Source organism: Anomaloglossus baeobatrachus, chromosome 7, assembly GCF_048569485.1.
Source record: "Anomaloglossus baeobatrachus isolate aAnoBae1 chromosome 7, aAnoBae1.hap1, whole genome shotgun sequence".
NCBI lineage: Eukaryota > Metazoa > Chordata > Amphibia > Anura > Aromobatidae > Anomaloglossus > Anomaloglossus baeobatrachus.
This window is the reverse complement of record NC_134359.1, coordinates 231,877,688-231,905,022: the sequence shown is the minus strand read 5'-3', so window position 1 is coordinate 231,905,022 and position 27,335 is coordinate 231,877,688. Positions and strand designations below refer to the sequence as shown.

The following is a 27,335-nucleotide window of genomic DNA, read 5'->3' as shown; positions in this document are numbered from 1 at the left end:
CCCGCCGGTCAGCTTGTGCTCGCCGTCAATCTGCCCCAACCACCCCCCCCCCTCCCCTTTGTCAGCAGGGAAGGAAGCGTGCTGCTCATGGCATTGTTAGCTGTGAGCGGCTCCCTCCCTGCTGAGGCTCAAGCTATGTGTGCCGGCGAGCGGCGTCCTGAGGGAACTGCCCGCCCGCCGGTTAGTTTGAGTTGCTGTTAAATTTAAAAAGGAGCGCTTCGCGCTCTTTTTCTACGGTGCCGCCCACCCGCCGCCCTATCACTGCTGGCACGGGGGGGGGGGAGAGTACGGGGGTGATCTGCGGGTTGGTGCGGTCCCTGTTGCAGGCGCAAGTTGGAAGCGCTGCAGCGGTGGGTGCGCTGGCCTGCTGGAGTAATAAGCTCCGCTCCCCTGTACCGGCCCCCTACCACCCCACATCTTCTCATATACCCCATCTTGACACTGTACGCACTGGGGCTGCAGGCAGAACAAACACCCCCCCCCGGGGTTCCGGCGTGGGATGGCGGCGGTTGGGATGACGTTGAACACCGTGCTATGCGGTCATTTGCAGGTACCCCGGCCACTGTTGTTGTCAAAACATGGTGCGGGTAGCTGCGGCGACCGTAGTCAGTCAGCCTCACTATAGCATCGGCGTGGGCATCGGGGCTCTGAGCATCGTCATGGAGGATGAGGATAAAAAAAAAAAAAAGTCACATCGGTAGAGCTAGATCCCACCACTGCGGCGGATGGTCGAGGTCGCCGCGTGGCAGACTCATTCTCGTCCTCAGACTAAGTCTGGTGAGGTCCCGCAGCGGGACGAACAGCAGCTGGGTACATTGGTCCGGACAGCGGAGTTGCCGTTGGAACCGGGCGTGCAATTTCCAGAAGTAGGGTCTGCTTTTTCCTGCATCTTCTGGTAAGTACCATTATGTGGGATTTTGGGTGGGAAAAGTGCCCCAGAGGAGGGGTAACGTAATGTCACCAGGCAACAAGATTCCCACCCAATTCTACATTCTTCCTACTGAGTTATGTATGACCAACACTGTGGGTGGACTGTGGAAATCTCACACCCTGATATTAAAGGCAGTTGTAGTATCTGCCGTTACTGAATACTGTGGTCGGCATTCCACAACCTGACTGCTCTAACTGTAAAGAACCCTTTCCTATTTATTTAAAAAAAAAAAAAAAAAAGTCTTGTGCCAGTCCCTTATACAAACGGGTAGTTATGCATGAAAATGGGATCTCCATTATAACTTAGTGCTGTAGCTGAAAAGTTGCAGGTTTGGTACCTTTTCGCTGCTGTTTTGTGTTTCATCTTAACAGACAAAAATGAGCAAGTGATGTGCAAAATTTGCATCTTTATATTTTATTTAATTGCATAATTATGTCCACATGAATATCCCCTCAAAAAAAAAAAAAAAAAAGAAAAAATACTCAATTTTATTTTTTGATCTCAGGTGTATATAACTGACAAATGGCTATCCAATGTTTTACCAGACAGAGATTATTCTAATATTATACGATAGAGGGTGCCTATCAACTATATTATTTGAAGCAATTGTACTCTATATATATATATATATATATATATAAAAAAAACCAAAAAAAAACAAACCTCTTATAGGATTTGCCTCTATTCGGAATGCTTGGCCACATGGAGACAGGTTTATTCACTATTACCCGTTACCTGGACGCTCTACACTCCATCTCTGGGAACCCACAGGGAATGCTTTAACTTTTTAAGGTCGTGTCTACGGCATTAGTTTTTCCCAGGTGCCTTTACCCTGGCTACCAAGGGTATTACTAAGTGGTAGTGTTGGGTGGCCCGGGTTTTTTGGTACATGTGTCCAACCTCAGGAGCGGTAAGTTTTAACTTGTGTTCCGTAACATGGAACCATGATATGGGCGCCTCTAAAGGTGGACCTGATGGTGTAGTGGAATTTCTCGTCATGTGCCAATTGCCATTTTTTAAAAAAAAAAAAAGAAAAAAAGAAAACGAAACCTTTATTTTATATAGCGCTCACATATTCTGCTGTGCTTTGCATGCAATGGGGACGCTGCCCCCATTGGGGCTTACGGTCTGGATTACCTACCTGTATGTTTTTGGGGTGTGGGAGGAGGCCGGAATGCCCGGAGGAGACCCACGCAGACACGGGGAGAACGTGCAAGCTCCTTGCGGATGGTGTCCTGGGTGGGATTTGGGCCCAGGACCCCAGGGCTGCATCTGGCCACTGAGCCATCGTGCCGGCCATAATAATTTCAAGAGCAGGAACAGACAGATTTGTAGGTGGATTATTCCCGGCGTTGCAGGGCCAGCTGTTTGGGATTATTGGCAATACAAAGTGTTTATATAGTATACATATATATATATATATAAAAAAAAAAAACAAAAAACAATAAGTTCACTACGCTGGGCCCGGCGGGCATGGTCCGGTAACCTAACTTGATTGCGCCTTTCCCCCTATTTAGGTTACAGCTAAACAAAAGGGGGGTAGCCTGGGAAAAAGGAGTATGACCAGTGGTCTACGATGCCGGTGGGTAAAAGTCTTATCCAACTACAGCCCCCTCCTCAAATAAGTAATCAGGCTGATTAGGTTTTTTGGGGCTTGGAATGCCTATGGGTCAACGCAGGGTTGAAGGCAAAACAGGCATCTGGTTTCCGGGTTAGTATCGCTCACCCTATTGCAATCCCAATCCCAGGTATTTTGGTAACTCCACCCACCAGCAGGATCAAGGCTGGGAGTGCGCAGCTAGATGGTGGGGTGTTCGGTGAAGTTAGGCTTATGATCCGGGCCCCCATTTTGCATTGACCTGACGGTTCTATGGTACGTTAGGCAGCGGGTGTTGTTATAGTGGTTGATGTGCGTGACGATTTCCCAAGCCACCCTTTAGTAATACACACCCTGTAGTATTCAGCGAACGTGCATCATTTTCGGTTGCAAGCAACCTGTTACGAGGTCGGTCTTCCCGTTTAAAATTGTGGAACTGTACTGAAGCGATGAGGGCCCTGTGGGGTGTAAGGTATTTAGGTTTTGATGATTAGCGGCAAGCGAGTGGATCACAGTAGGCCTATTCTTTTCTAGCCATAGATTGTTCCAAAAAAAAAAAAAAAAGGGGGGGTTTGGATCGTTCGCCCCATTGCGAATCTATACCTTGATGTTTTGGATCTTTTTTCCCTCACTTGGCGGGTGTCCCGACGTTGTCGGTTATGTCTCTTAGGCGAGCGGGTGTGATGGGACTAGTTTTTACCCACGACGATGGCCCTTCATTTTAGCGTCACGGAGTTAGTCCTACATTTTGTGGGCTGGTTTTGGTTGGTAATGTGACGGTTCCTCGCTATTTGGTGTTGGCCAGCCGTGGTACCCGGTACGTACTCTACCAGAGTTGGTGTGTTCCAAGGCTTCAGGGGCCAGCATACATGAGCACAGTTTCAGTGGATTAGGTGACTGCAATTGAAATGCATTAAGAGGGACGTCAGGACTGAGTTGGTTTTTGAAATCTGGTTTTTATTAGTCACGTAAGAAGATTCAGAACAGCGTACAGGGCTAATGTAAAATGACATGATTGTGATTTGTTTAATTAAAAAAAAAAAAAAAAAGTTTGTGGGTTTTGCCAGTACCACCTTGGAGAGAAGAGGTGTTTGATGGTTACGAGAATTCTCTGTTCTGACAGTGTTTTCCTTTCAGATCCAAGTTGGCCTAGTGACTGGGTCCGAGGTTACATCCATATATGTTGGCTGCGAGGAGAGCGGATCTTCGCCTTGGTGGTCGGTCCTTTGTTCCCGTTACAGTGGATGTAATTGGAGAGGTTGCCGGAGCTTGGCTCAGCTGTGGGTCTATCAGAGGCGATCAATATTGCGTGAGCTCTCTTTTCTCCAACCGACTTGGGGATACACATAGGCTTCAAGTATCTGGTCCAAGGCCGTCTAGCTAGGCCTCTTACCCTTATCCGGTCAGAGAGGTACAAGTTTCCCTGTTTTAGTTCGGAGTGTTACAACGATCCGGTCGAAGGTAACCCTCTGGCCCAGGGGGCATGGAGCTAAGGAAGAATGTGATAAGGATCTCTCCTGGCGCATGGTCGATCAGGGCCTACCCAAGTTGTGCTGTTAATAAAGTGTTAAAAAAAAAAAAAAAAAAGTTGTTGGTCTGGCACCGCCAGCTGGAAGGCAATATTTGGCTGTCCTTAAGCTTGGATGGGTACATCCCAAATGATGATGTTATGGATATGGTGGTTGCGGAAATGCCTGGGACGGCTCAGGTATTTTTTAGTTTTTGGAGGGGGTCGCAGCTTGCTGGCGCTGTGCTGCTCCTTGGCGGAAGGGGTAGGAAAAGTGGTGGTGAATTACCCGCGCCGGACGGCCGGAAGGCGGTACATTTACCTGAACCCCGTGATGTTGGCAAGTTAATGCCTAGTTAAAAGCTGCGACCAAATTTTATGCCAAAAGATGAGAGTGGTTTTTCCCCATGCCTCTCTCCAAAAAATGGAAAATTCAAATAAAAGTATTTTGAATTTATAAGAGAACGGTGTCGTGTCTTTCTAGGGGGGAAAATGGTGGTAGTTGGGTCCTGGCAGTCTGAGGGGCACTGCAGCCAGAAACTTGAGATGCTGCCCCCTGACTGCTGGCCCCTATGCATGTTCAAATAGAGGTCTCCCCCTGGAAAGACACTGACCTGCCGCCCCCGCCTTCTGTGGTGTGACTGGCCTAAGCCCCGCCTCCTGGATACATATCACTGTACTGCCCAGAAAATGGTGGTAGTTGGGTCCTGGCAGTCTGTGTGCAGCAGGCCTTCATGGTAAAATAGCTGCTAGGAAACCACTGCTAAGGACAAGCAACAAGCAGAAGAGACTTGTTTGGGCTAAAGAACACAAGGAATGGACATTAGACGAGTGGAAATCTGTGTTTTGGTCTGATAAGTCCAAATTTGAGATCTTTGGAGTCAACCACCGTGTCTTTGTAGATAAAGTGAACGGATGGACTCTACATGCCCGGTTCCCACCGTGAAGCATGGAGGAGGAGGTGTGATGGTGTGGGGGTGCTTTGCTGGTGACACTGTAGGGATTTATTACAAATTGAAGGCATACTAAACCAGCATGGCTACCACAGCATCTTGCAGTGACATGCTATTCCATCCGGTTTGCATTTAGTTGGACCATCATTTATTTTTCAACAGGACAATGACCCCAAACACACCTCCAGGCTGTGTAAAAGGGGTGTCACACACAGCGACGGCGACGTCGCTGCTACGTCACCATTTTCTGTGACGTAGCAGCGACGTCCCGTCGCTGTGTGTGACATCCAGCAACGAGCTGGCCCCTGCTGTGAGGTCGCCGCTTGTTGCTGAATATCCTGCTTCATTTTTTGCTCGTCGCTCTCCCGCTGTGAAGCACACATCGCTGTGTGCGACAGCGAGAGAGCGACGAACTAAAGCGAGCAGGGAGCAGGGAGGCGGCTTCTGGCAGCTGCAGTAAGCTGTAACCAGGGTAAACATTGGGTAACCAAGGGAAGTCCTTTCCTTGGTTACCCGATATTTACTTTAGTTACAGCGTCCGCCGCTCTCACGCCGCCTGTGCTGCCGGCTCCCTGCATCCTGCACACAGCCAGAGTACGCATTGGGAAATAAGCAAAGCTTTGCTTATTAACCCGATGTGTACTGTGGCTATGAGTGCAGGGAGCCAGCGCTAAGCGGTGTGCGCTTGTAACCAAGGTAAATATCGGGTAACCAGAGAAGCACTTTGGTTGGTTACCCGATATTTACCTTAGTAACCAAGCGCAGCATCGTTTCCAAAGCGACGCGTGTCGTTATGATCGCTGCTGCATCTCTGGGTTTGACAGCTAAGCAGCGATCAAAACAGCGACTTACAAGGTCGCTGTTGCGTCACAGAAAATGGTGACGTAACAGCGACGTCATTGTCGCTGTCGCTATGTGTGAACCCAGCTCAAGGGCTATTGGACTAAGAAGGAGAGTGATGGGGTGCTACGCCAGATGACCTGGCCTCCACAGTCACCAGACCTGAACCCAATCAAGATGGTTTGGGGTGAGCTGGACCGCAGAGTGAAAGCAAAAGGGCCAACAAGTGCTAAGCATTTCTGGGAACTCCTTCAAGACTGTTGGAACACCATTTCTGGTGACTACCTCTTGAAGCTCATCAAGAGAATGCCAAGTGTGTGCAAAGCAGTAATGAAAGCAAAAGGTGGCTTCTTTGAAGAACCTAGAATATAAGACATACTTTCAGTTGTTTCACACTTTTTTAAGTACGGTATTTCATTCCGCATGTTTTCATTCATAGTTTTGATGTCTTCAATGTGAATCTACAATTTTTAGAGTCATGAAGATAAAGAAAACTCTTTGAATGAGAAGGTGTGTCCAAACTTTTGGTCTGTACTGTACATATATACACAACACACACACAAATATACACACACATACACACACACACACACATACACACACACACACACATATACACACACACACACATATATAAACATACATATACCAGCTTTATAATTTTAATGATTTCATGACTAATGTTTTAATGCTTTTTCAGGAGTTGCTCAAGTTTTAAATGGAGCAAACGTCCACACTGTGATATTTTTTCTGTATTTCTATAGGGTAAAATTCCAATTTGAGTTTTACTTTACGCCCTCCAGTCCCAGCCTCGATAGCGACATTTTTGAAGCAAGGGTGTAGCCTTACGGGGAGAAGCGTAAGGCTGCGTGCTCAGTGCGTTTTTTGTTGCAGATTTTGTGCAGTTTGTAGCACGGCATGTCTATCTTTATGCCAGTTATGGCAGCAAAGTCAATGTAAATGCTGATGTGTTGTGCGCACATTATTTTTTTTGCAGATTTAGTGCAATTTACAGCATGTGAATATTGACTACATTAAGAAAAATGTTTGGCACCAAAATGTACCAAAACACATGTGTTTTTTGGTGCAGTTATCTGTCAGCATATGCAGATTTCATGGAGAACATTTCTGCACCCAATCTGCAACATGTGAACAGAGCGCAGCCAACAGAGTCGCCACAATCTACAATATTGGATTGTAGTTGATTTTTTGAGGATCTCATTTTACAAACTCCATTCTAGATGATTCACTAGTGAGCCGACTAAATTGGAGTGGCTTTTTTGAGGACCTCATCGTAGCCTCCACTCTGGACAGGTCGGTGCTGAGGTGACTAGAATGGGTGTTTTATGGAAGATTGGGCAGAGCCTCACAGGGAGAAGCGTAACAGAGCGCAGCAGAGTCGTCACAATCTACAACTTTGGATTGTAGTTGCTTTTTGAGGACTTCATTTTAGCAACTCCCTTCTAGATGATTCACTAGTGAGCTGTCTAGATTGGAGTGAATTTTTTGATGATCTCCCTGTAGCTTCCACCAGGGGCATACCACCAGTGGCATAAGGCCCGTGAGTCACTGGGGCCCGATGCCAGCGCTGGAATCGGCCCCCCTCCCGTGGGCCCCCTCCCGAGGATCGCACTTTCATTTATATCGGCATCACACATGACAATACAATTGAAAGGAATGATGAGAGAAGGAGCAGAACACTCCCTTTCTCATCATTCTCCCGCTGTGTGTCTGTGACATTGTGATGTGTCAGCACAGAGGAGTGCGGTGACGTCACTACTGCGCGCCGCTGTGTAAAATGTCAGAGTGGCAGAACGGTGGACACACGCTGAAGAGACTCGGGCAGTGGGGGAATGAGGAGAAGTGAGTATATTTGTGTATTTAATCAGGATGGCCAGAGGACTATGGGGAAGCATGCTACTATATGGGGATTGCAAAATAGTATATGTGGGCTGCATATAACTATATATTGGCGCACAATATTATATTGGGGCATACAATATGGTGGTGCACTATATGGGGGCTGCATACTAGCATATAGAGGAATATAAGGGGTGCATACTATTTTATGGAGGAATATAAGGGGTGATACCACTGTATGGAGGAATATAAGGGGTGTATTATACTATATGGAGGAATATAAGGGGTGATACCACTATATGGATGAATATAAGGGGTGTATTATACTATATGGAGGAATATAAGGGGTGCATAATACTATATGGAGGAATATAAGGGGTGCATAATACTATATGAAGGATCCCTGTTACATGGAATATAGGGGTGCATTATACATGGAGGACTTTGGAGCTCCATAATCCAATATGAAGGACTATGGGGTGCATTTTAATACATATAGGACTCTGGGGGTTGCATAATATATGCAGGATTATCGGGGCTGCATTATTATACATGGAGGATTATGGGGTCTACATTATAATACATGGTGAGCTGTGGGGTGCATTATAATACATGCAGGACTATGGGGGCTGCATTATAATATATGGAGGACTATGTGGTGCAGTATAATATATGGAGGACTATGGGGTGCAGTATAATATATGGAGGACTATGTGGTGCAGTATAATATATGGAGGACTATGTGGTGCAGTATAATATATGGAGGACTATGTGGTGCAGTATAATATATGGAGGACTATGTGGTGCAGTATAATATATGGAGGACTATGTGGTGCAGTATAATATATGGAGGACTATGTGGTGCAGTATAATATATGGAGGACTATGGGGTGCAGTATAATATATGGAGGACTATGGGGTGCAGTATAATATATGGAGGACTATGGGGTGAATTATAATACATGGAGGACTATGGGAGTTGTATTGTAATAATTGGAGGGCTATGAGAGCTACCTTATACATGGAGGACTATGGGAAATGCATTATAATACAAGGAGGACTATGGGGCGCATGCTAATAAAATGAAGGGTTACGTGTGACCTAATATACTATATGGAAGGCTATGGGGGGGCCATTATAGTATTTGGAAAACTATATATATGAGGGGGGACAAAGACACAAGCTTGGGATGGGAAAGTTTTGTGCTGATGGAAAGAGGCTCTATCAGAGCATGGGAAACCTGTATGCTGGGGAATGATGTATAGCAGAGCATAGGTGGGTACTGAGGACAAGATGCATATCAGAATATAGGAAAGCTGGGTGATGGTAGAAAGAGGGATTTCAGATCATGGGAAACCTGGGTGCTGAGGGAAAGAGTCAAGTGTTAACATCATTATCCCGTACCCCGTGTGTCTGTGTTGGGGGGCCAGGTCCAAACTTTGCACTGGGGCCCATCAAACTCTAGTTACACCACTGCTCAGTACAGAGATGACTAGATCGCAGTTGCTGCACTGAGGTTCATGATTTTTAGGCACTGTACTGTCTATAAGGACGTCCTCCCTGCAGCAGCTCCATTCTAGCTGTCTCACTACAGAGGTGACTGGATCGGAGTTGCTGCACGGAGGCTCATGATTTCGGAGCTCACTGTACTGTCTATAAGGACGTCTGGTGTACATCAACTCCATTAAAGATGTTTCAGTACAGAGATGATAAGAATAGAGTTGTTGCATCTAGGTCCATGATTTCTGGGTACTGTCTATAAGGAACGTCCTCCCTGCAGCAGCTCCATTCTAGCTGTCTCACTACAGAGGTGACTGGATCAGAGTTGCTGCACTGAGGCTCATGAGGTCTGATCTCACAGCACTGTCTATAAAGGCCCTGTCACACTAAGCAACATCGCTAGCAACATCGCTAGCAACATCGCTGCTAACGAACAACTTTTGTGACGTAGCAGTGATGTTGCTAGCGATGTCGCTGTGTGTGACATCCAGCAACAACCTGGCCCCTGCTGTGAGGTCGTTGGTTGTTGCTGAATGTCCTGGGCCATTTTTTAGTTGTTGCTGTCCCGCTGTGAAGCACAGATCGCTGTGTGTGACAGCGAGACAGCAACAACTAAATGTGCAGGCAGCAGGAGCCGGCTTCTGCGGAGGCTGGTAACTACGGTAAACATCGGGTAACCAAGAAGCCCTGTCCTTGGTTACCCGATATTTACCTTCGTTACCAGCCTCCGCCACTCTGTCAGTGCCGGCTCCTGCTCCTTGCACATGTGGCTGCAGCACACATCGGGTAATTAACCCGATGTGTGCTGTAACTAGGATAGCAAGGAGCCAGCGCTAAGCGGTGTGCGCTGCTCCCTGCTCGTGTAGCTGCGTGCGCTGGTAACCAAGGTAAATATCGGGTTGGTTACCCGATATTTACCTTAGTTACCAAGCGCAGCATCTTCCACGCGGCGCAGGTCACTGGTTGCTGGTGAGCTCACCAGCAACTCGTGTAGCGACGCTCCAGCGATCCCTGCCAGGTCAGGTTGCTGGTGGGATCGCTGGAGCGTCGCAGTGTGACATCTCACCAGCAACCTCCTAGCAACTTACCAGCGATCCCTATTGTTGTTGGGATCGCTGGTAAGTTGTTTAGTGTGACTGGACCTTTAGGACGGCCTCAGCCAGTCCATGCATTGTGTTCAGAGATTTTACTGATGTGCATAGATGTTTGAATAAGCCCTTATGCAGATTACATGAAGGCTCCCATACACAGGGCTAAAGTCGCCCGGATCAGACAACAGTCTGATGTGTATGGAGGCTTCCCGACTTACCTCGAGAATGGATGTAAAGGGAGGGAAGGAACCGGCGTGTTTGAATTCCACTTGTTGATCCTTTTGTTCTCTTGAAAGATAATCCACCCCCAGAAGAGGCGACATCTGCTCTCAGATAGAGAACACAAGAACATTTGCCGAACACTCCTGTATGTGATAGGAGAGAGCTGTCGGTCAAACGATTGTAGGGATTGTTTATGGGCCTTGAAGGGTTTGTTTAGTGAAAACAAGTGATCACCTATCCATGGGCCCGGTGATAACCTGCTGATCAGTGTCCGATCACTGGGACCCGCACTGATTGGGAAAACGGGGAATTTTTATCCATATGTTTCAGGTATGTGTCACATCCATTTTTAACACAGATGCCACACGTACTCATGTTATTCTATGGTGTTCCTCACACATGCATGTTTTTACATGGACCGAGTGGCCCCACGTTTCCCTGCACGCAGACATGTCCGTTTTTTTCTGCAGCAGCACGGGTATCAAACGCTGATGTGATCCGTGTGACACGTACCGGAGAAAACACTGGTCTCTGAAATAAAATTAATTTTTATACTCACTTGTCTCCAGCCCTGCTGTCACTTGCTTCTGATCCCCGCTCATTATACTCAATGAATATGCACTGCACAGAGGACCTAGAAGCACCAGAGACATCAATGCCAGGGACAGCATCGCTGGTGACAGGTGAGTATCCAAGGAACTCTGATAATATCCTGACAACTCCCACGCTACTGCGGGTGTAGCGACAGTGACTTCACGGGTTCATCAAAGTTCATTGGGAACTCTGATGAACCCATGACGTTACTGCCGCCACACCCACAGTAGCGCGGACATCACAGAGGTGTCATCAGGATGTCATCTGAGTTCATTGTGAACTCTGATTAACCCATGACATCACTGCCGCGCCTGCACACATACTACTGAGGGCGTCCCTGCGGTGACTTGAGCTCACCTTATGAGATGCAGATCACCGAACGGAAGCATACACAGCAGTGTGTGTGTGCTCTCACAACCAATGAGGAACGTTCGGTTCTCCATTAAACATGACAGCAGTATGGGATTGACGTGGCCGCCCACAAATGGATTTCGACAGACCAGGATTAGGGCTTTGATAGAGAAATAAATTGGGAAAAAGGGTGTCTCTTGTCTTTATTTATTGAATGATTTTCTCTTTTTATGTCTTTCCAGGTTTGCTTTTGGGGAACATCGTGGGACCTCACTATGGATTACGGAGGAACTTTTTTTTTATTTTTTTTTATGTATAAAAATCAAATAAATTGGTGAATGAGGGCTGAGTCTGAGGTTTTTTGTTCATATAAACTTTGTTACTCTCCTTTCAATTACTGGACTAGTAGTAGGGGTGTATGCTAGACGCCACCCATTACTAATACCAAGGCTTGATGCCAGCTGGCATCAACCCCACAAATATTACCCCGTTTGCCATTGCACCAGAGCAATAGGAAGAGTCAGGTCCAGCACCAAAATTGGCGCATCTAATGGATGCGCCACTTCTTGGGCATCTGTGGGCTACTATTGTTAGGCTGGAAAGGGCCAAATAATCATGGCCCTTTCCACCCTAATAATATCATCCCCTAGTTGTCTGCTGTACCATGGCTGGTTTTTAGTAAAAATGGAGGTGACTTTTTTTTTTAATCTAAAAATTTAAAAAATAAGCGTGGGATCCCCTATTTTTCATAACCAGCCAAGGTACAGCAGACAACTGAAGGTTGCAGCTGCTGCTGTTCCTATGCTGGACATGAAAGTTGGGGGGGACCCCACGGGTTTTTTTTCTTTAATTAAAAAATAAAAAATGGTGTTCTATCAGTTCTATTTATCTTTCTATATCTATAATTTTTCAGGCTTTACACATTAAAAAAAAACAGCCCAAAACATTCATTTCAGTATCATACTTTTTTTTTTACCGGTACCACACGGACGACCATATCGGTACGTGTGACTTGCACCTGTTTAAACACGGACATCTGAAAGGGGCCTTATGGATACCCATCTACTGTATGTACTATCATTTTGGGTTGCTGCAAATTATGATGTTCCCCTCCTTGGCTAAAAATACTTCTCAAAATTTCTAAGGCGTATTGTGACCCCTGTGTAAAATATATAGTGTGACCTCTGCCAGAGCCTGTCCTATGGAACAGTGGTGGCAACAAACAGACGCTTAGCGAAAAGTAACTTACGTCCCTTTAAATTAAAAAAAAAAAAACAAAACATTTTTGCCCCAAATGACCTGAATCAGGCGGTGTGAGCCTCATGAGTTATGTTGCCACAAAATGAGGGAAACACGACTGGGGCCTAATAAATGTGGGGCATAAGAGAGGATCAGGGGGCTGCCAACGACAGAAAATGAACGGTCAGCGAGATCTGAACAGTTTACTGTGGGTCTACATGCGAGGACTGTGAGTTGTTGTGGAAACTACCTGCAGCAATGTGTGAACGCAGCCCGATACAGATCCAACCGGCAGTGACTGCTCACTAATGTCACTCCGAGCTTTATCATTATAGAAATGAACATTCTGCACAAACTTTTTAATAAAACAGTTTTATTAAAGCAAGTATATCAATTCTAAAAAAAAAAAAAAAGGAGAAATATTTATACAGTTATATTTTTATAGAGAACCATTGATTCCATGCTGCACATGGGAACGGGTTACACACAAAATACAGAAATAAATTACAGTGAATAAACCAATTCCGACAAACTGGTACAGAGGGGAGCGGACCCTGCCCTCGGGGGGCTTACAGTCTACAGAGTAATGGGGAGGGGACAGTAGGTTGGGGATACAAATATATAACACTGACTGATGGGTACAGAGGGGAGATGACCCTGCCCTCGGGGGGGGGGGGGGGCTTACAGTCTACAGGGTAATGAGGGAGGGGGAGACAGTAGGTCGGGGATACAAATATATCAACTGTAACAATCAACTTTACAAATCAATACGTAGAATTAAGCCATGTTGGACATTGGCGACAGTGAAAGAAAAAAATCTTTTGTATTTGGGTCCCGTGCGTTTTAGGTGTTAGGGCTCATGCGCATGTTGCCGAATTTCATGCAGTTATGCTGCGTATTGCACTGCAGCGTAAATGCATGCGACCTGCGTCCCCTGCACAATCTATGAAGATTGTGCATAATCCATGTGCACGTTTGAGAACGCAGCGATTTGGATGCCAAAATTTTGTTCCAAATCACTGCGTGCTAAAAAGCAACATGTCACTTATTCCGTGCGCTTTGGATGCAGCCCCCGCTCTGTCTATGGGAGAGGCAGCATCCAGAGCGCATGACATCGGCATCTATTCTGCAGACACACTGAATCCATTACGCAGTGTTTATGCAGCGATTTGACGCGCACATGTGCTGCCAAATCCCTGCAGAAATTTCTGCAGGGACACGACGCAACGTGTGCACAGCCTAAAAATTGTATTTCTGCATTTACCAGAAAAATCCTCTCTCGTTGAATACATTGGAGGACACAGGAGGGGTGATGTGGATTACACCACACTGCTCTCTCGGTCTCTGAGGTGGGACGACGGGGGGGGGGGGATAACACCCAGTGCCGATAGTCACAAGCTGTATTTGAAAAACAAAGGGAGAAGATTAATAACTCACTGAGTTCCCTGTGCGAGGTCCCCCCCACCATGTGCAACACGGCCCCCTGCCGAGCGTGAGCCCCCCCCAATGTGAAACACAGCCCCCTGCAAGCCCCCAACATGCAACACAGCCCCCTGCAAGTCTCCACTGCCAACGTGCAACACGGCCCCCTGTGAGCCCCCCCCTCAACATGCAACACTGGCCCCCTGCCCATCAAGCACCCCCCAAAGTGAAGCATCACCCTCTACCTAGTGCGAGCCCCCCCAACGTACAGCCTCTCTCCCTGCGGGCACCCCCCCCCCAAAGTGCAACACGGCCTCTTGCCCAGCACGAGCCCCCCAACATGCAACACGGTCCCCTGCTCAGCACGCCCTGCAAGACCACCCCCAAGTGTGCAGCGTCACCCTCTGCCTAGTGCAAGCCCCAGCCAACATGCAGCCTCTCTCCCTGCGAGCCCCCCCACAAGTGCAGCGCCGCCCCCTGCCCAGTGCGATCCCCCCACAAGTGCAGCGTCGCCCCCTGCCCAGTGCGAGCCCCCCCACAAGTGCAGCGTCTCCCCCTGCCCAGTGCGAGCCCCCCCACAAGTGCAGCGTCTCCCCCTGCCCAGTGCGAGCCCCCCCACAAGTGCAGCGTCTCCCCCTGCCCAGTGCGAGCCCCCCCACAAGTGCAGCGTCTCCCCCTGCTCAGTGCGAGCCCCCCACAAGTACAGCGTAGCCCCCTGCGAGCCCCCCCCCCCAGTGCAGTGTTGCCCGCTGGCCAGTGCGAGCCCCCCCCCAAGTGTAGTGTCGCCCGCTGCCCAGTGCGAGCCCCCCCAAGTGTAGTGTCGCCCGCTGCCCAGTGCGAGCCCCCCCAAGTGTAGTTTCGCCCGCTGCCCAGTGCGAGCCCCCTCAAGTGCAGCGTCGCCTGCTGCCCAGTGCGAGCCCCCCCAAGTGCAGCGTCACCTGCTGCCCAGTGCGAGCCCCCCCAAGTGCAGCGTCGCCCGCTGCCCAGTGCGAGCCCCCCCAAGTGCAGCTTCGCCCGCTGCCCAGTGCGAGCCCCCCCACGTGCAGCGTCACCCCCTGCGAGCCCCCACAAGTGCAGCGTCGCCCCTTGCGAGCCCCCCACAAGTGCAGCGTCGCCCCTTGTGAACCCCCCACAAGTGCAGCGTCGCCCCTTGCGAGCCCCCCACAAGTGCAGCGTCGCCCCCTGCGAGCCCCCCCACAAGTGCAGCGTTGCCCCCGTGAGCCCCCCCACATGTGCAGCGTTGCCCCCGTGAGCCCCCCCACATGTGCAGCGTCGCCCCCTGCCCAGTGCGAGCCCCCCCACAAGTGCAGCGTCGCCCCCTGCCCAGTGCGAGCCCCCCCACACAAGTGCAGCGTCGCCCCCTGCGAGCCCCCACAACACGCACCAATGCCCCGCTGCCCAGTGTGAGCCCCCCAAACGTGAGGAGTCGCTCCCTGGCAAGTGGAAGTCCCCCTAAAACGTTCCACATTGCCTCCTGCAAGTGTAAGCCCCCCCAAACATGAAGCGTCGCCTCCTGCCTAGTGTAACCCCCACATTCCTTATGAAAGCCTCCACAGCATCACCCCCTGCTCCGTGTAACCCCCCCATAAGCGCCCTTCCTTATTGAAGCCTCCACAGCACGGTGCTGCAGCCTCAGTACATGCCCTGTGACATATACACGAGCTGCAGCCCCCCGCACTGACAGGAGACACTGCTCTGTGCCCCCAAAATCCAGTCTGACACCTCCGCGTTATCACTAATGAGGACTGTTCCTCCACCTCAGGGTCAGGCTCCGTCCGCTCTGCACAGCCCGAGCACCGCTGCTTCCCGCCCACAGCTCTGCAGTCTGCGCTGCACTGAGGAGGCCCCGCCCCTTCCGGTGACGTCTTCCCCTCGAAAAATCATCTCCACTCTAGAGGCTCCCAGCAGCATACACAGGAGTGTGGGGAGGGTCCACAGCGAGTGCTGCCCTCCAGCGGCTGACACATGGTGCTACAGGCTGCACAGCCTGCTGGACGGTCACAGTGCGCAGCCCCTGAGCACCTCTATAGCGCACACTGCAGGAGTCCTCATGGCTCCCCTCCTGGAGTACGAGAACCAGATCTTCCTGGACCTGTTCCATGAGGACGGGCTGGTGATCGCCGCCCGTGGACTCGGCCTTGACAGGATCCTGCAGAACTTCCTGAAGCTGTATTGTGACCCGGGAAACCTGGTGCTGAATACCGGTCCTGCAGAGGAGGTAACAGGAGCAAGCAGAGCGGGGGCGGGACCGGCGGCGAGTGTCATGGGGGAGAGGGACCGGCAGCGAGTGTCATGGGGGAGAGGGGCCGGCAGCGAGTGTCATGGGGGTGGGACCGGCGGCGAGTGTCATGGGGGAGAGGGGCCGGCAGCGAGTGTCATGGGGGAGAGGGGCCGGCAGCGAGTGTCATGGGGGAGAGGGACCGGCAGCGAGTGTCATGGGGGAGAGGGACCGGCGGCGAGTGTCATGGGGGAGAGGGACCGGCGGCGAGTGTCATGGGAGAGAGGGGCCGGCGGCGAGTGTCATGGGGGAGAGGGCCCGGCAGCGAGTGTCATGGGGGAGAGGGGCCGGCGGCGAGTGTCATGGGGGAGAGGGGCCGGCGGCGAGTGTCATGGGGGAGAGGGACCGGCGGCGAGTGTCATGGGGGAGAGGGGCCGGCAGCGAGTGTCATGGGGGAGAGGGGCCGGCGGCGAGTGTCATGGGGGAGAGGGGCCGGCGGCGAGTGTCATGGGGGAGAGGGGCCGGCGGCGAGTGTCATGGGGGAGAGGGGCCGGCGGCGAGTGTCATGGGGGAGAGGGGCCGGCGGCGAGTGTCATGGGGGAGAGGGGCCGGCGGCGAGTGTCATGGGGGAGAGGGGCCGGCGGCGAGTGTCATGGGGGAGAGGGGCCGGCGGCGAGTGTCATGGGGGAGAGGGGCCGGCGGCGAGTGTCATGGGGGAGAGGGGCCGGCGGCGAGTGTCATGGGGGAGGGGATGATAGCAAGCGAGCCTGGTAGGGAAGGTCAGATGTAGCAGAACAGAGACAGTCTGCTCTGCTACATCTGACCGTCTTTCCTACATCGGACCGAGTTGGTCAGGTATAGCAGAGCAGAGACAGATGGAAGAGGGAACTAACCCAGGAGTTCTCCAGCTGAGCGAGGACTACCTGCATTCACCTGGGGGCAGTCCCCGGCTTCAGTGGTGGTTCCAATCACTAAATAGAAGCTGGTTCATCGTAAGGCTATGTTCACATGTTGCTTTTTTGCTGCTTTTTTTCCTGCAGCCACACCTGCTCTTTTGACAGTAAAAAAAGCAGCTTCCAAACAGCCGGTTTTGCTGGATTTTTTTACAGCTTTTTTTTGCTGCGTTTCTTGGTGTCTTTTGTCTACAGAACATGTTGGAATAATGTTAGATTCATTCACCACAAAAGCAGCAAAACGCTCAGTTGTGTTTTTGCACTTCTGTCATTGCTTTCAATAGTGAAAAAAGCAGCAAAACCGCTGAAATAACTGACACGCTGCTTCTTTCAAAAACGCAGCAGTTTTCCATTTCAGACAGGTAAAAAAAGCAGACGTGTGTGAGATTTCTGGAATCTTGCAGCTTTTGCTGTTAGTGTAAAAAGCAGCTTTTCATTTACATAAAAAGCAACATGTGAACACAGCCTAACCCGAGCACCACGCGATACCCGGCCCTGCTTATTACTAGATCGAGCACCCCAATGCTCACCCCAGTGCTCACCCCAATGCTTGATCTAGTAACGAGCAGTTACAATTAAACTTTCAATAAACTGCATAAATCAATAGTCGAGTATACTGTATGTTCTCTCTCTATGCTTGATATTGTTTTTTTCTTTGAGCTCATGTACGTGTGTCGCCCAGGGTTATGGAGTATTCGGTTCCGGGCGGTTTGCAATTGGGGAATGTCACTTTGGTGGCCGTTGCCCGGTTCCGTGCTCTGGGTGCTTTTTGAAAAGGGGGATATATTTACATGGGATTTAGGTTAATGTTTATACGTGACGTCACTTGCGGTGTTGTTGCTACATATGTGGAGCCGCCGCTGCAGAATATCACTACTGGGGCTGGTGTTAATTTCAGTCTGGATGGTAGACCCTCCGCAAGCAGGGCCGGGCCCCAGAGGATGGGTGATATAACAGCCGGAGGAAGAATGTAGTCCACAGAGATTTAGTGCAACTGGTCTTTACTCACTGCTGGTTGGTAGTAGCTGGATACCTGAGTGTTAACAGGTCAGCGTGGAGCTCTTTCCTGTCCTAGGGTCCTGTACCCCGTCGGCGCGTAGTTCCGGTCCGACCCTAGCTTTGCACCATTGGTATGGGAGATTGTTTGGGTAAAAACTGGGATTACCTGGGTTTTTGATGTTACCAGCGCTGGTATTCCGGGGCCTAGGGGGGTAGGCCCTGCATCCTTGCGGGGATGCAGAACCTTGTAGCACCCTGATGGCTTCAGGGGCACTACATACTTTTGGGAGGATAGCTTCTATACAATATATATACAATATACAGGGAAAATACAGCAACAGGATTGATGAGGACTTCTATGAGGACTTGTATAGGTATAGAAGCCAAAACATCAAGTTTTTTGCTCTGTTATCAGTTTCTTTGTTCCTGGAGTATGATACACAACAAGCTCCCTCCCTCCTCCCCTCTTAATAGACTGAAGCAATCTGATGTGAAATATTTAGGCTATGTGCACACAGTGCGTTTTTCGCGGCGTTTTTGCACGTTTTTCGGGTGCGTTTTTGGCCTCAAAACTGCATGACTTTGCTTCCCCAGCAAAGTCTATGAGTTTTCATTTTTGCTGTCCGCACACAACTGTTTTTTTAAGCTGCGTTTTTGAGCTTGAAAAAAAAAATGGACATGTCAATTCTTTCCTGCGTTTTTCTGCGTTTTCTGCCCATGCAATGCATTGGAAAAACGCAGCAAAACACAGAGATCAAAAACGCACCAAATCGCGGTAAAAACGCATGCGTTTTTTCGACGCATGTGCGTTTTTGTACGTTTTTAGCGGCCAAAAACGCAGAAACGCAGCGTCAAAAAAACGCAGCGTGCGCACATAGCCTTAGTGAGCTGTACCTAAGAAAAGCCTGAGATTGCAAATTCAAGGTAAAGCTATCTAATGACATATTTACAATTTTTATAACTTTATATTTGTCATCTGTACTATTAATTTATGCAAAGTTTTGTTTTATTTCTATAAAAATGTATTACAATAAATTTTTCACTTAAATATAAGCAATATATGTGGGAGTCGGAATCGGAGTCGGTGGAAGGGAAATTGAGGAGTCGGAGTCGCAGGTTTGGCTTACCGACTCCACAGCCCTGATTAATGGCCCATACTTCAGATAATCATCAATATCCGGTTGGGGGAGTGTGACCCCAGCCGCACTGCCCATCAGCTGCTCTCGGTGCTGATGGCGACCATATGCAATCTGTTTTGGAGCAGATAGCGCAACTCCATCAATTTTATAATGTCTGCCGCTGGGTACTGCAGATCAACTCCCATGCATTCATATAACTGTGAATGTGCAGTACCCGGCCGCGGCCATTATACTGTTAATAGACTGATCACATCCTGTTGTAGCCATGCACAGCTCACCGGTGGGAGTGCCAGCTGTCGCACCCCACCAATCTGATATTGATGACCTACCCTGAGGACAGACCACCACAGTACTGACCTACCCCACTATGACTGATACAGATGTTTTAAGCTGTTCGAAAGACGAGGGCATGTGCCGAATGTGTTATACAGAGATTCCTCCAAATGTTGCTGTATAATCACTATCAATCTATAACAGTGATGTATAACCCCCATCATCTTAACCCTTGCAGTGCAGGGCACCATTGGTTTGCCATGGAAACAATAGGCTTACTAAAGACGCCCATCACCGCCATCCTTGTACTCCTGTGAAGCTTGTTCACAGGTTTGGGTTCTTAGGAGCTTGTCATATCTATCAATTATTACAATATATCACAGGTCTTCTCAAGGAAAAAAGAAAATTAAGTAAACCCCCCCCCCCCCAAAAAAAAATAAAATAAATGTAATTATTAAAATTTAAATAAATAAAAAATATATAAATAGCAAAAAGTGAGAAAATATAGTATTGGTATATAGTATTGGTATAAACCTTTCATAAATATACATAACTTATTGACTTTAAATTACGACTAACCTAAAATGCAATGTGTAACGAAAACGCCAATCTCACAATCACCAGGACACTACAGTTCAGTTATTACCATGTAAAGTACATGAAGTAAGGTGATTCCCTGCAGGGTATATAATAAAAAGTATCCGTTTTTTATTTCCGTATGTTTGAGTAATAAATTCCATTTGAGGACAAGAGTTTTTAAAATCATTACTACGGGGAGCGCGGCCACTACAGAATTGGTTTACTTCATTTTTAACATGTAAAGTACATGTCAGATTTGGTCAGGACTGGCAAAGCTGACTGTGGGGACAGGGTCACAACATGAATACTGTACGTGACCATAAAATGTATAATTTCTCTAAACCTTTTCTTACGTTTTACAAATTCTCAACCATATGCTGCGGAGAAAATCCACTGTGGAAATTGACCTTCACCGTGGAATTAAAATCCATAGGCATATTACTTTACGCTACCGATTTCAATGCTGATTTCACAATTTTCGATCGTAAAGCTAAATGTGCAGCAAATCTTCAACGTTTCAGCAGCCAAATCATTTTAAGCAAGCCAGCATTTATGTTGATGGATTGTTGCTTGCTCCGTCCAATAAACGAAACCATTAAAGGGAATCTGCCACCAAATTTTTGCCACCTAATCTGAGAGCAGCATAACATAGGGGCAGTGATCCTGATTCCAGCGATGTGTCACTTACTGGGCTTCTTAGTGTGGTTTTGATAATCTGCTACTGGTTAATCAGTGATTTTGTCATTAGAGGACTACTTGGTGTGCTGCAGGTAGTCCAGCATATTCATGAGCTCTGTATCAGGCCCCCTTCACACGTCTGTGTTTCTGGTATGTATGATGTCCGTTTTCACACGCATTGGAGACACTGACACATCTGTAGACCCATTAAAATCAATGTGTCTGCGCACATGTTCGAGTTTTCACAAAGACCATGTTCCCGCGTGGAGCGTACGCATGTCTGTGTGCTCCACACAGAGACATGTCCGTTTTTCTTCGGCAGCACGGGAGTCACAGACACAGCCCGCACACTGATTGATCCCTGTGACAGCAGTGTGACTTGTACCGGAGAAAACACGTCTTTGAAATTATTTTCTATACTTGTCTGTCTCCAGTGCTGCTGTCTTCGGTGCTGCTGTCGCTTGCTTCTGGGCCTGCTCATTATTCTCATGAATATTCACTGCACTGCAGACCTGGAAGCAGCAGAAGTGCCGGAGACAGCAGTGCCAGGGACAGGTGAGTATAGAAGTTCATGCTGTCTGTGTGCTATGCGGTTGTCACATGTATAGCACACTGACAGCACACACTGAACATACACATACGGACGTGTGACAGAGGTCTATCTGCTAGATCTGAAACAGAGAAACGTTGATTTTATCAAAATGACAGCAAACAGCTCAGTAAGTGACACATCACTGGAATCAGGGTCCCTTTCTCTACATTATGCTGCTCTCAAATGAGGGAGCAAAAACCTGGTGACACATTCCCTTTAAGCCTTTCAGTCACTTCAGATTTAGTCACTTAAAGGGGTTTTCTAGTTCCGAAAACCCCCATTTGATTGGCTGCAGTTTTTTTTTCAAAAATAATTTGAGCTTTATTCACCCTCCATTGGTCTAGCGCTGAGTCTCCATCGCTACTGCCGGTGTCACCTCTGCAGCCAATCAGTGGCTCTACCGCTAGTAGATGGCAGCAGAAGCTGCGCTCACTGATTGGCTGCAGACGTGATGTCAGCCCTAACAGACAGGATAAAGCAGCTGAAATGCTGGACCCGGGTAGGGTGAGTAAAGCACAGTTTGTTTTGGTAAAACAAACTGCAGCAGGGAAAAAGGAAGTTTTCCTTTTAAATAAGATAAATAGATAAATAAATAGATAAATAAGTTTTCCCTTTAAATAAGAGACTTCACGGGAATCGGCACAACGTGACCTTTTGATATTTAGCATGGCTTCCTATAGGATTGCTAGTGGCCATACTGGTTATTGCTTTACTTCCCCCACAAAACAAAATATCTATAATATGTACGGTATTCTGTTTTTGTAGAGATTAGTAGAAAAATCTGTTTTCTATACATTGGACCTCTCCTGATGAATGTCTATAAATCCACATTACCGCTGATTTAGTCGGCTCCTTTACCAATTCCCTATGTTCTAGTTCCAAAATATACAGTATATGCAAAGTCAGCGACATTCTTTCCTTCAAGCCCTGAATGAACCATTATAAGACGATTTCACCTATACTTATCACAGAAGAGGCTTTTTTCTGGAATCCTTCAGTCTTGGATCCAGCTGGACTGGAGAGAGCATGGATCCAGCTGGACTGGAGAGAGCACGGATCCAGCTGGACTGGAGAGAGCACGGATCCAGCTGGACTGGAGAGAGCATGGATCCAGCTGGACTGGAGAGAGCACGGATCCAGCTGGACTGGAGAGAGCACGGATCCAGTTACATAATTTTCTAAATGACGCAATGAATCTTCATTAGCTGTAAAGCGACGGCGGGGTTAATGAAGAAAGCCTTTTGATCACCGGGCGCTGTTGTGTTGGCGGTGTTCAGCCATGTGTACAATATGAGCACATTACATTGGGACCTGCTGACTCGGTGCCAGTCCTCCCCGGGTTTATCTGGCTTATTTGGGCCACTTTGGCTGCTCTTTGCAGCTTCTTCCAGATGGTGGATTTTTCTTCCCTCCAGTCCACCGAGCATTAGTGACCAAGAATGAAAGGTTGCAGACAAGTACGGATCTGGCTGCTGTTCACAAAGGGATTAATGTTCCACTTTGAAGTAGTATAAAGAGTAATAATCTGTTGGAAATGAATAATTTGTGTGGCTTTTGCAAGGAAAGATAATAATGGCCCAATGTACTGTGCATAGGCGATATAAGGATTATAGCACAGGCAGAATTTCCAGGGAAAAAGAAGACTGTAGCATAAAAGGGTTGTTTTTATTATATATAGGACTTGGGAACTTATAGGGATAACTTTCCATCTACTGGGACCCCCACTGATCCCAAGCACTGTAGATGGATCATATGCGTTTGTGGGACCCCCAGAGATTGTGTAGCACTCAGCTGGTGCTCAGACCTCCCATAATGGATGGAGCATCGGTGTGCAGGATCTGCCTCCACTCTCAAGCCCCTGCTCTTGGAATGATGGGACCCCCAGTGATTGGGGAGTTGTGTCCTATCCCACGGATAGGGGATACATACACATGAGATAGGAGATGGCAGTAGTTACTGATGGGATTCTATGATGATTGGAGGAGCTATAGACAGGGTAGAGCTAGTGTCAGAGGAAAGAGCTATAGACACGGTAGAGCGAGTGTCAGAGGAAAGAGCTATAGACAGGGCAGAGCTAGTGGCAGAGGAAGGAGCTATAGACAGGGTAGAGGCAGAGGAAGGAGCTATAGACAAGGTAGTGGCAGAGGAAGGAGCTATAGACACGGTAGAGCGAGTGTCAGAGGAAAGAGCTATAGACAGGGCAGAGCTAGTGGCAGAGGAAGGAGCTATAGACAGGGTAGAGGCAGAGGAAGGAGCTATAGACAGGGTAGAGTTAGAGGAAGGAGCTATAGACAGGGTAGAGGCAGAGGAAGGAGCTATAGACAAGGTAGTGGCAGAGGAAGGCGCTATAGACGGGGTAGTGGCAGAGGAAGGCGCTATAGACAAGGTAGAGGCAAAGGAAGGTGCTATAGACGGGGTAGTGGCAGAGGAAGACGCTATAGACTGGGTAGAGGCAGAGGAAGGCGCTATAGACTGGGTAGAGGCAGAGGAAGGCGCTATAGACTGGGTAGAGGCAGAGGAAGGCGCTATAGACTGGGTAGAGGCAGAGGAAGGCGCTATAGACTGGGTAGAGGCAGAGGAAGGCGCTATAGACTGGGTAGAGGCAGAGGAAGGCGCTATAGACTGGGTAGAGGCAGAGGAAGGCGCTATAGACTGGGTAGGGGCAGAGGGAGGAGCTATAGACTGGGTAGGGGCAGAGGGAGGAGCTATAGACGGGGTAGGGACAGAGGGAGGAGCTATAGACGGGGTAGGGGCAGAGGGAGGAGCTATAGACGGGGTAGTGGCAGAGGAAGGCGCTATAGACAAGGTAGTGGCAGAGGAAGGCGCTATAGACGGGGTAGTGGCAGAGGAAGGCGCTATAGACAAGGTAGAGGCAAAGGAAGGCGCTATAGACGGGGTAGAGGCAGAGGAAGGCGCTATAGACGGGGTAGAGGCAGAGGAAGGCGCTATAGACGAGGTAGAGGCAGAGGAAGGTGCTATAGACGAGGTAGAGGCAGAGGAAGGCGCTATAGACGAGGTAGAGGCAGAGGAAGGCGCTATAGACGGGGTAGTGGCAGAGGAAGGCGCTATAGACTGGGTAGGGGCAGAGGGAGGCGCTATAGACTGGGTAGGGGCAGAGGGAGGCGCTATAGACGGGGTAGGGGCAGAGGAATGTGCTATAGACGGGGTAGGGGCAGAGGAAGGCGCTATAGACGGGGTAGAGGCAGAGGAAGGTGCTATAAACGGGGTAGGGGCAGAGGGAGGAGCTATAGACGGGGTAGGGGCAGAGGAATGTGCTATAGACGGGGTAGGGGCAGAGGAAGGCGCTATAGACGGGGTAGAGGCAGAGGAAGGTGCTATAGACGGGGTAGGGGCAGAGGGAGGAGCTATAGACGGGGTAGGGGCAGAGGGAGGAGCTATAGACGGGGTAGGGGCAGAGGGAGGAGCTATAGACAGGGTAGGGGCAGAGGGAAGAGCTATAGACGGGGTAGGGGCAGAGGGAGGTGCTATAGACGGGGCAGAGGGAGGGGCTATAGACGGGGTAGGGGCAGAGGGAGGAGCTATAGACGGGGTAGGGGCAGAGGGAGGAGCTATAGACGGGGTAGGGGCAGAGGAAGGCGCTATAGACGGGGTAGGGGCAGAGGGAGGAGCTATAGACGGGGTAGTGTTAGAGGGAGGAGCTATAGACGGGGTAGGGGCAGAGGGAGGCGCTATAGACGGGGCAGAAGGAGGCGCTATCTTCACCAATCCTACAATGTGATCCGTGGTCCTCTGCGATGTCTCAGGGGAACCCGCAGCATTATCTTATGAGGGATATTTGCTTTATAACCTCTAGATGAGAGGGACTTTAGCCTGTGCCATGTAAGGATGATACATGCTGACACCTTCCTCTAGAACTACTGCACACCTGGAGATTTGGATTCTTTTTGTACCTAAATTCTTGTATTTTGGGCTACAAATGATCACTATTTTTGTATTCTGTAACCCTTGTTGCACTTTCTACTGCTGGCTACAAAGTGAGTTAACTGAGAATTCGTTAGTGAGCTCATTCTTACGTTTCAATAGGAGAGTTTCTAAGTATCTGTTCTTTCTGATTATCAGCTGATTTATGACCACAGAACACATGAAAGTTAAATGTGCAGGGACACAAAGAGCCTATAAAAGCCATAAGGTGCCACATTTGTAATGAATCTGAATTGCAAAAAGGATTTTTAGCTTCAAATACATAAAGCAAAAATATAATAAATTGTCCCGAAAGATGGACATCCCCTTTAAGATGCATTCCCTACCAGTACAACCTGCAGCTCGTGCAGCGACAGGTGGGGACAGGTATATAGCTGGTGTCTGTGTAGTTAGAACGATTTTCTCTCTGATGTCATGCATTCAAAAAAGAAATAACCCGTCCTTGTTTCTGAAGGTTTCATGTGTCTGTGAATTCATTTTTGGAGAATCAGAAGCCTGAAGTGGTGGAGCTGCACATCACCATGACCCCGGCCATGCTGGCCATCCAAGCATCTGTCCTGGACATAATGAACGCGTGTCTGAAGGAGCTGAAACGCTACAATCCTGCACTGGAGGTGGAAGATCTGTCCCTGGAGAATGCCATCGGCAGGGCCTTTGATAAGGTATATGATAATTCCTGCGCTAATATAATGACCAGAATATATTTATAGCCCGTGACTTCATTGGGAGTCCATGAGGGAATTGGGTCTATATGGTCAGATGATATATGATAAGGCCAGGAACATGCTTTATTGCTAACCGGGTCATCAGTAGATAGACCATTTTAGGGGAAATGATTTTTCATCTAATAAAAGAGATTTAAAAGTATTTGGTCAGCAGATTCCATTTGTAGGTAAGCGTCTGATACACACATGGGTAACTTATGGCACGTGGTACCTTAAGCAGCTTGGGCAATGCCTAGATGCTGTACAAGTCTCAGTATAGGTCTTAAAAGGAATCTGTCAGGAGGTTTTTGCTATGTTATCTGAGGACCACATACTTTAGAGGCCTAGACACTGATTTGAGGGATGTGTTGCTTAGGCGCCGCTCACATCAGTGGTATTTTGCCGGAAAGCACGATCCGGCACGAATGTGTTTCAGTTCTATTCATTTACAATGAAAGCGCGGCAAGATGCAGTCACATGTGGTTGTTTGCGTCATACACAACCGCTTGTGACCACATGTTGCCGCGTTTCCATTGTAAATGAATGGAACTGAAACGCATTTGTGCCGGATCCGGCTTTCTGGCAACATACCGCTGATGTGAGCGGCGCCTTATTTGGCTGTGTGCTGTTGTTTCCACACGATAAAGCAATTTATCACCAGGCTATAATTACTGCCCTTAATAAAGTACTTATGAGCCTTTGTCTGACCACACTCCCTCCTCTGGTAAGCAGCTCACTGTCAATAGACAATGTACACAGAGAGCTGTGGTGTAGGTAGGGTTAGCTTTCTGAGCTCTGCTGCATCTGAGAACTCTGATTGTATCACTACTCTTACAGTCAGTAAACTAAGTGATACATCGCTGGAACCGGGGTCTCTTTTCCTACATTATGCTTCTTTCAGATGAGGCAGCAAAAACCTGGTGACAGATTCCCTATAAGTAGTCAGGTCATTGTGTACATTTTCAGATTTGCTCCGAAAAATGCAACGAGTTGCTGTTGTTGACACTTGTTAGATCAGTTATTACTAAATTTGGTGCGAATCAATTCATACAACCAAGTGCATCTGCCATGTCAGTAATCTGAGGCTGATGGAACCGAGCTGTGAGAACCGCCTCTTCTTTGATTAGCTGGCATGGCGGGACGTCATCATT

General features: G+C 48.6%; 1 protein-coding gene across 1 annotated transcript in view; it reads left to right on the top strand.

The window, feature by feature from the left end:
• Positions 1 to 15,997: 15,997 nt before the first annotated feature.
• LOC142246671 (DNA repair endonuclease XPF-like) overlaps positions 15,998 to 27,335 on the top strand; it is a 152,757-nt gene continuing 141,419 nt past the window's right edge. Inside the window, exons 1-2 of the mRNA XM_075319736.1 lie at positions 15,998 to 16,325; positions 25,935 to 26,142. Coding sequence (XP_075175851.1) covers positions 26,002 to 26,142 — 141 coding nt within the window. The 5' untranslated portion in view covers positions 15,998 to 16,325; positions 25,935 to 26,001. The remainder of the gene's footprint in view (positions 16,326 to 25,934; positions 26,143 to 27,335) is intronic.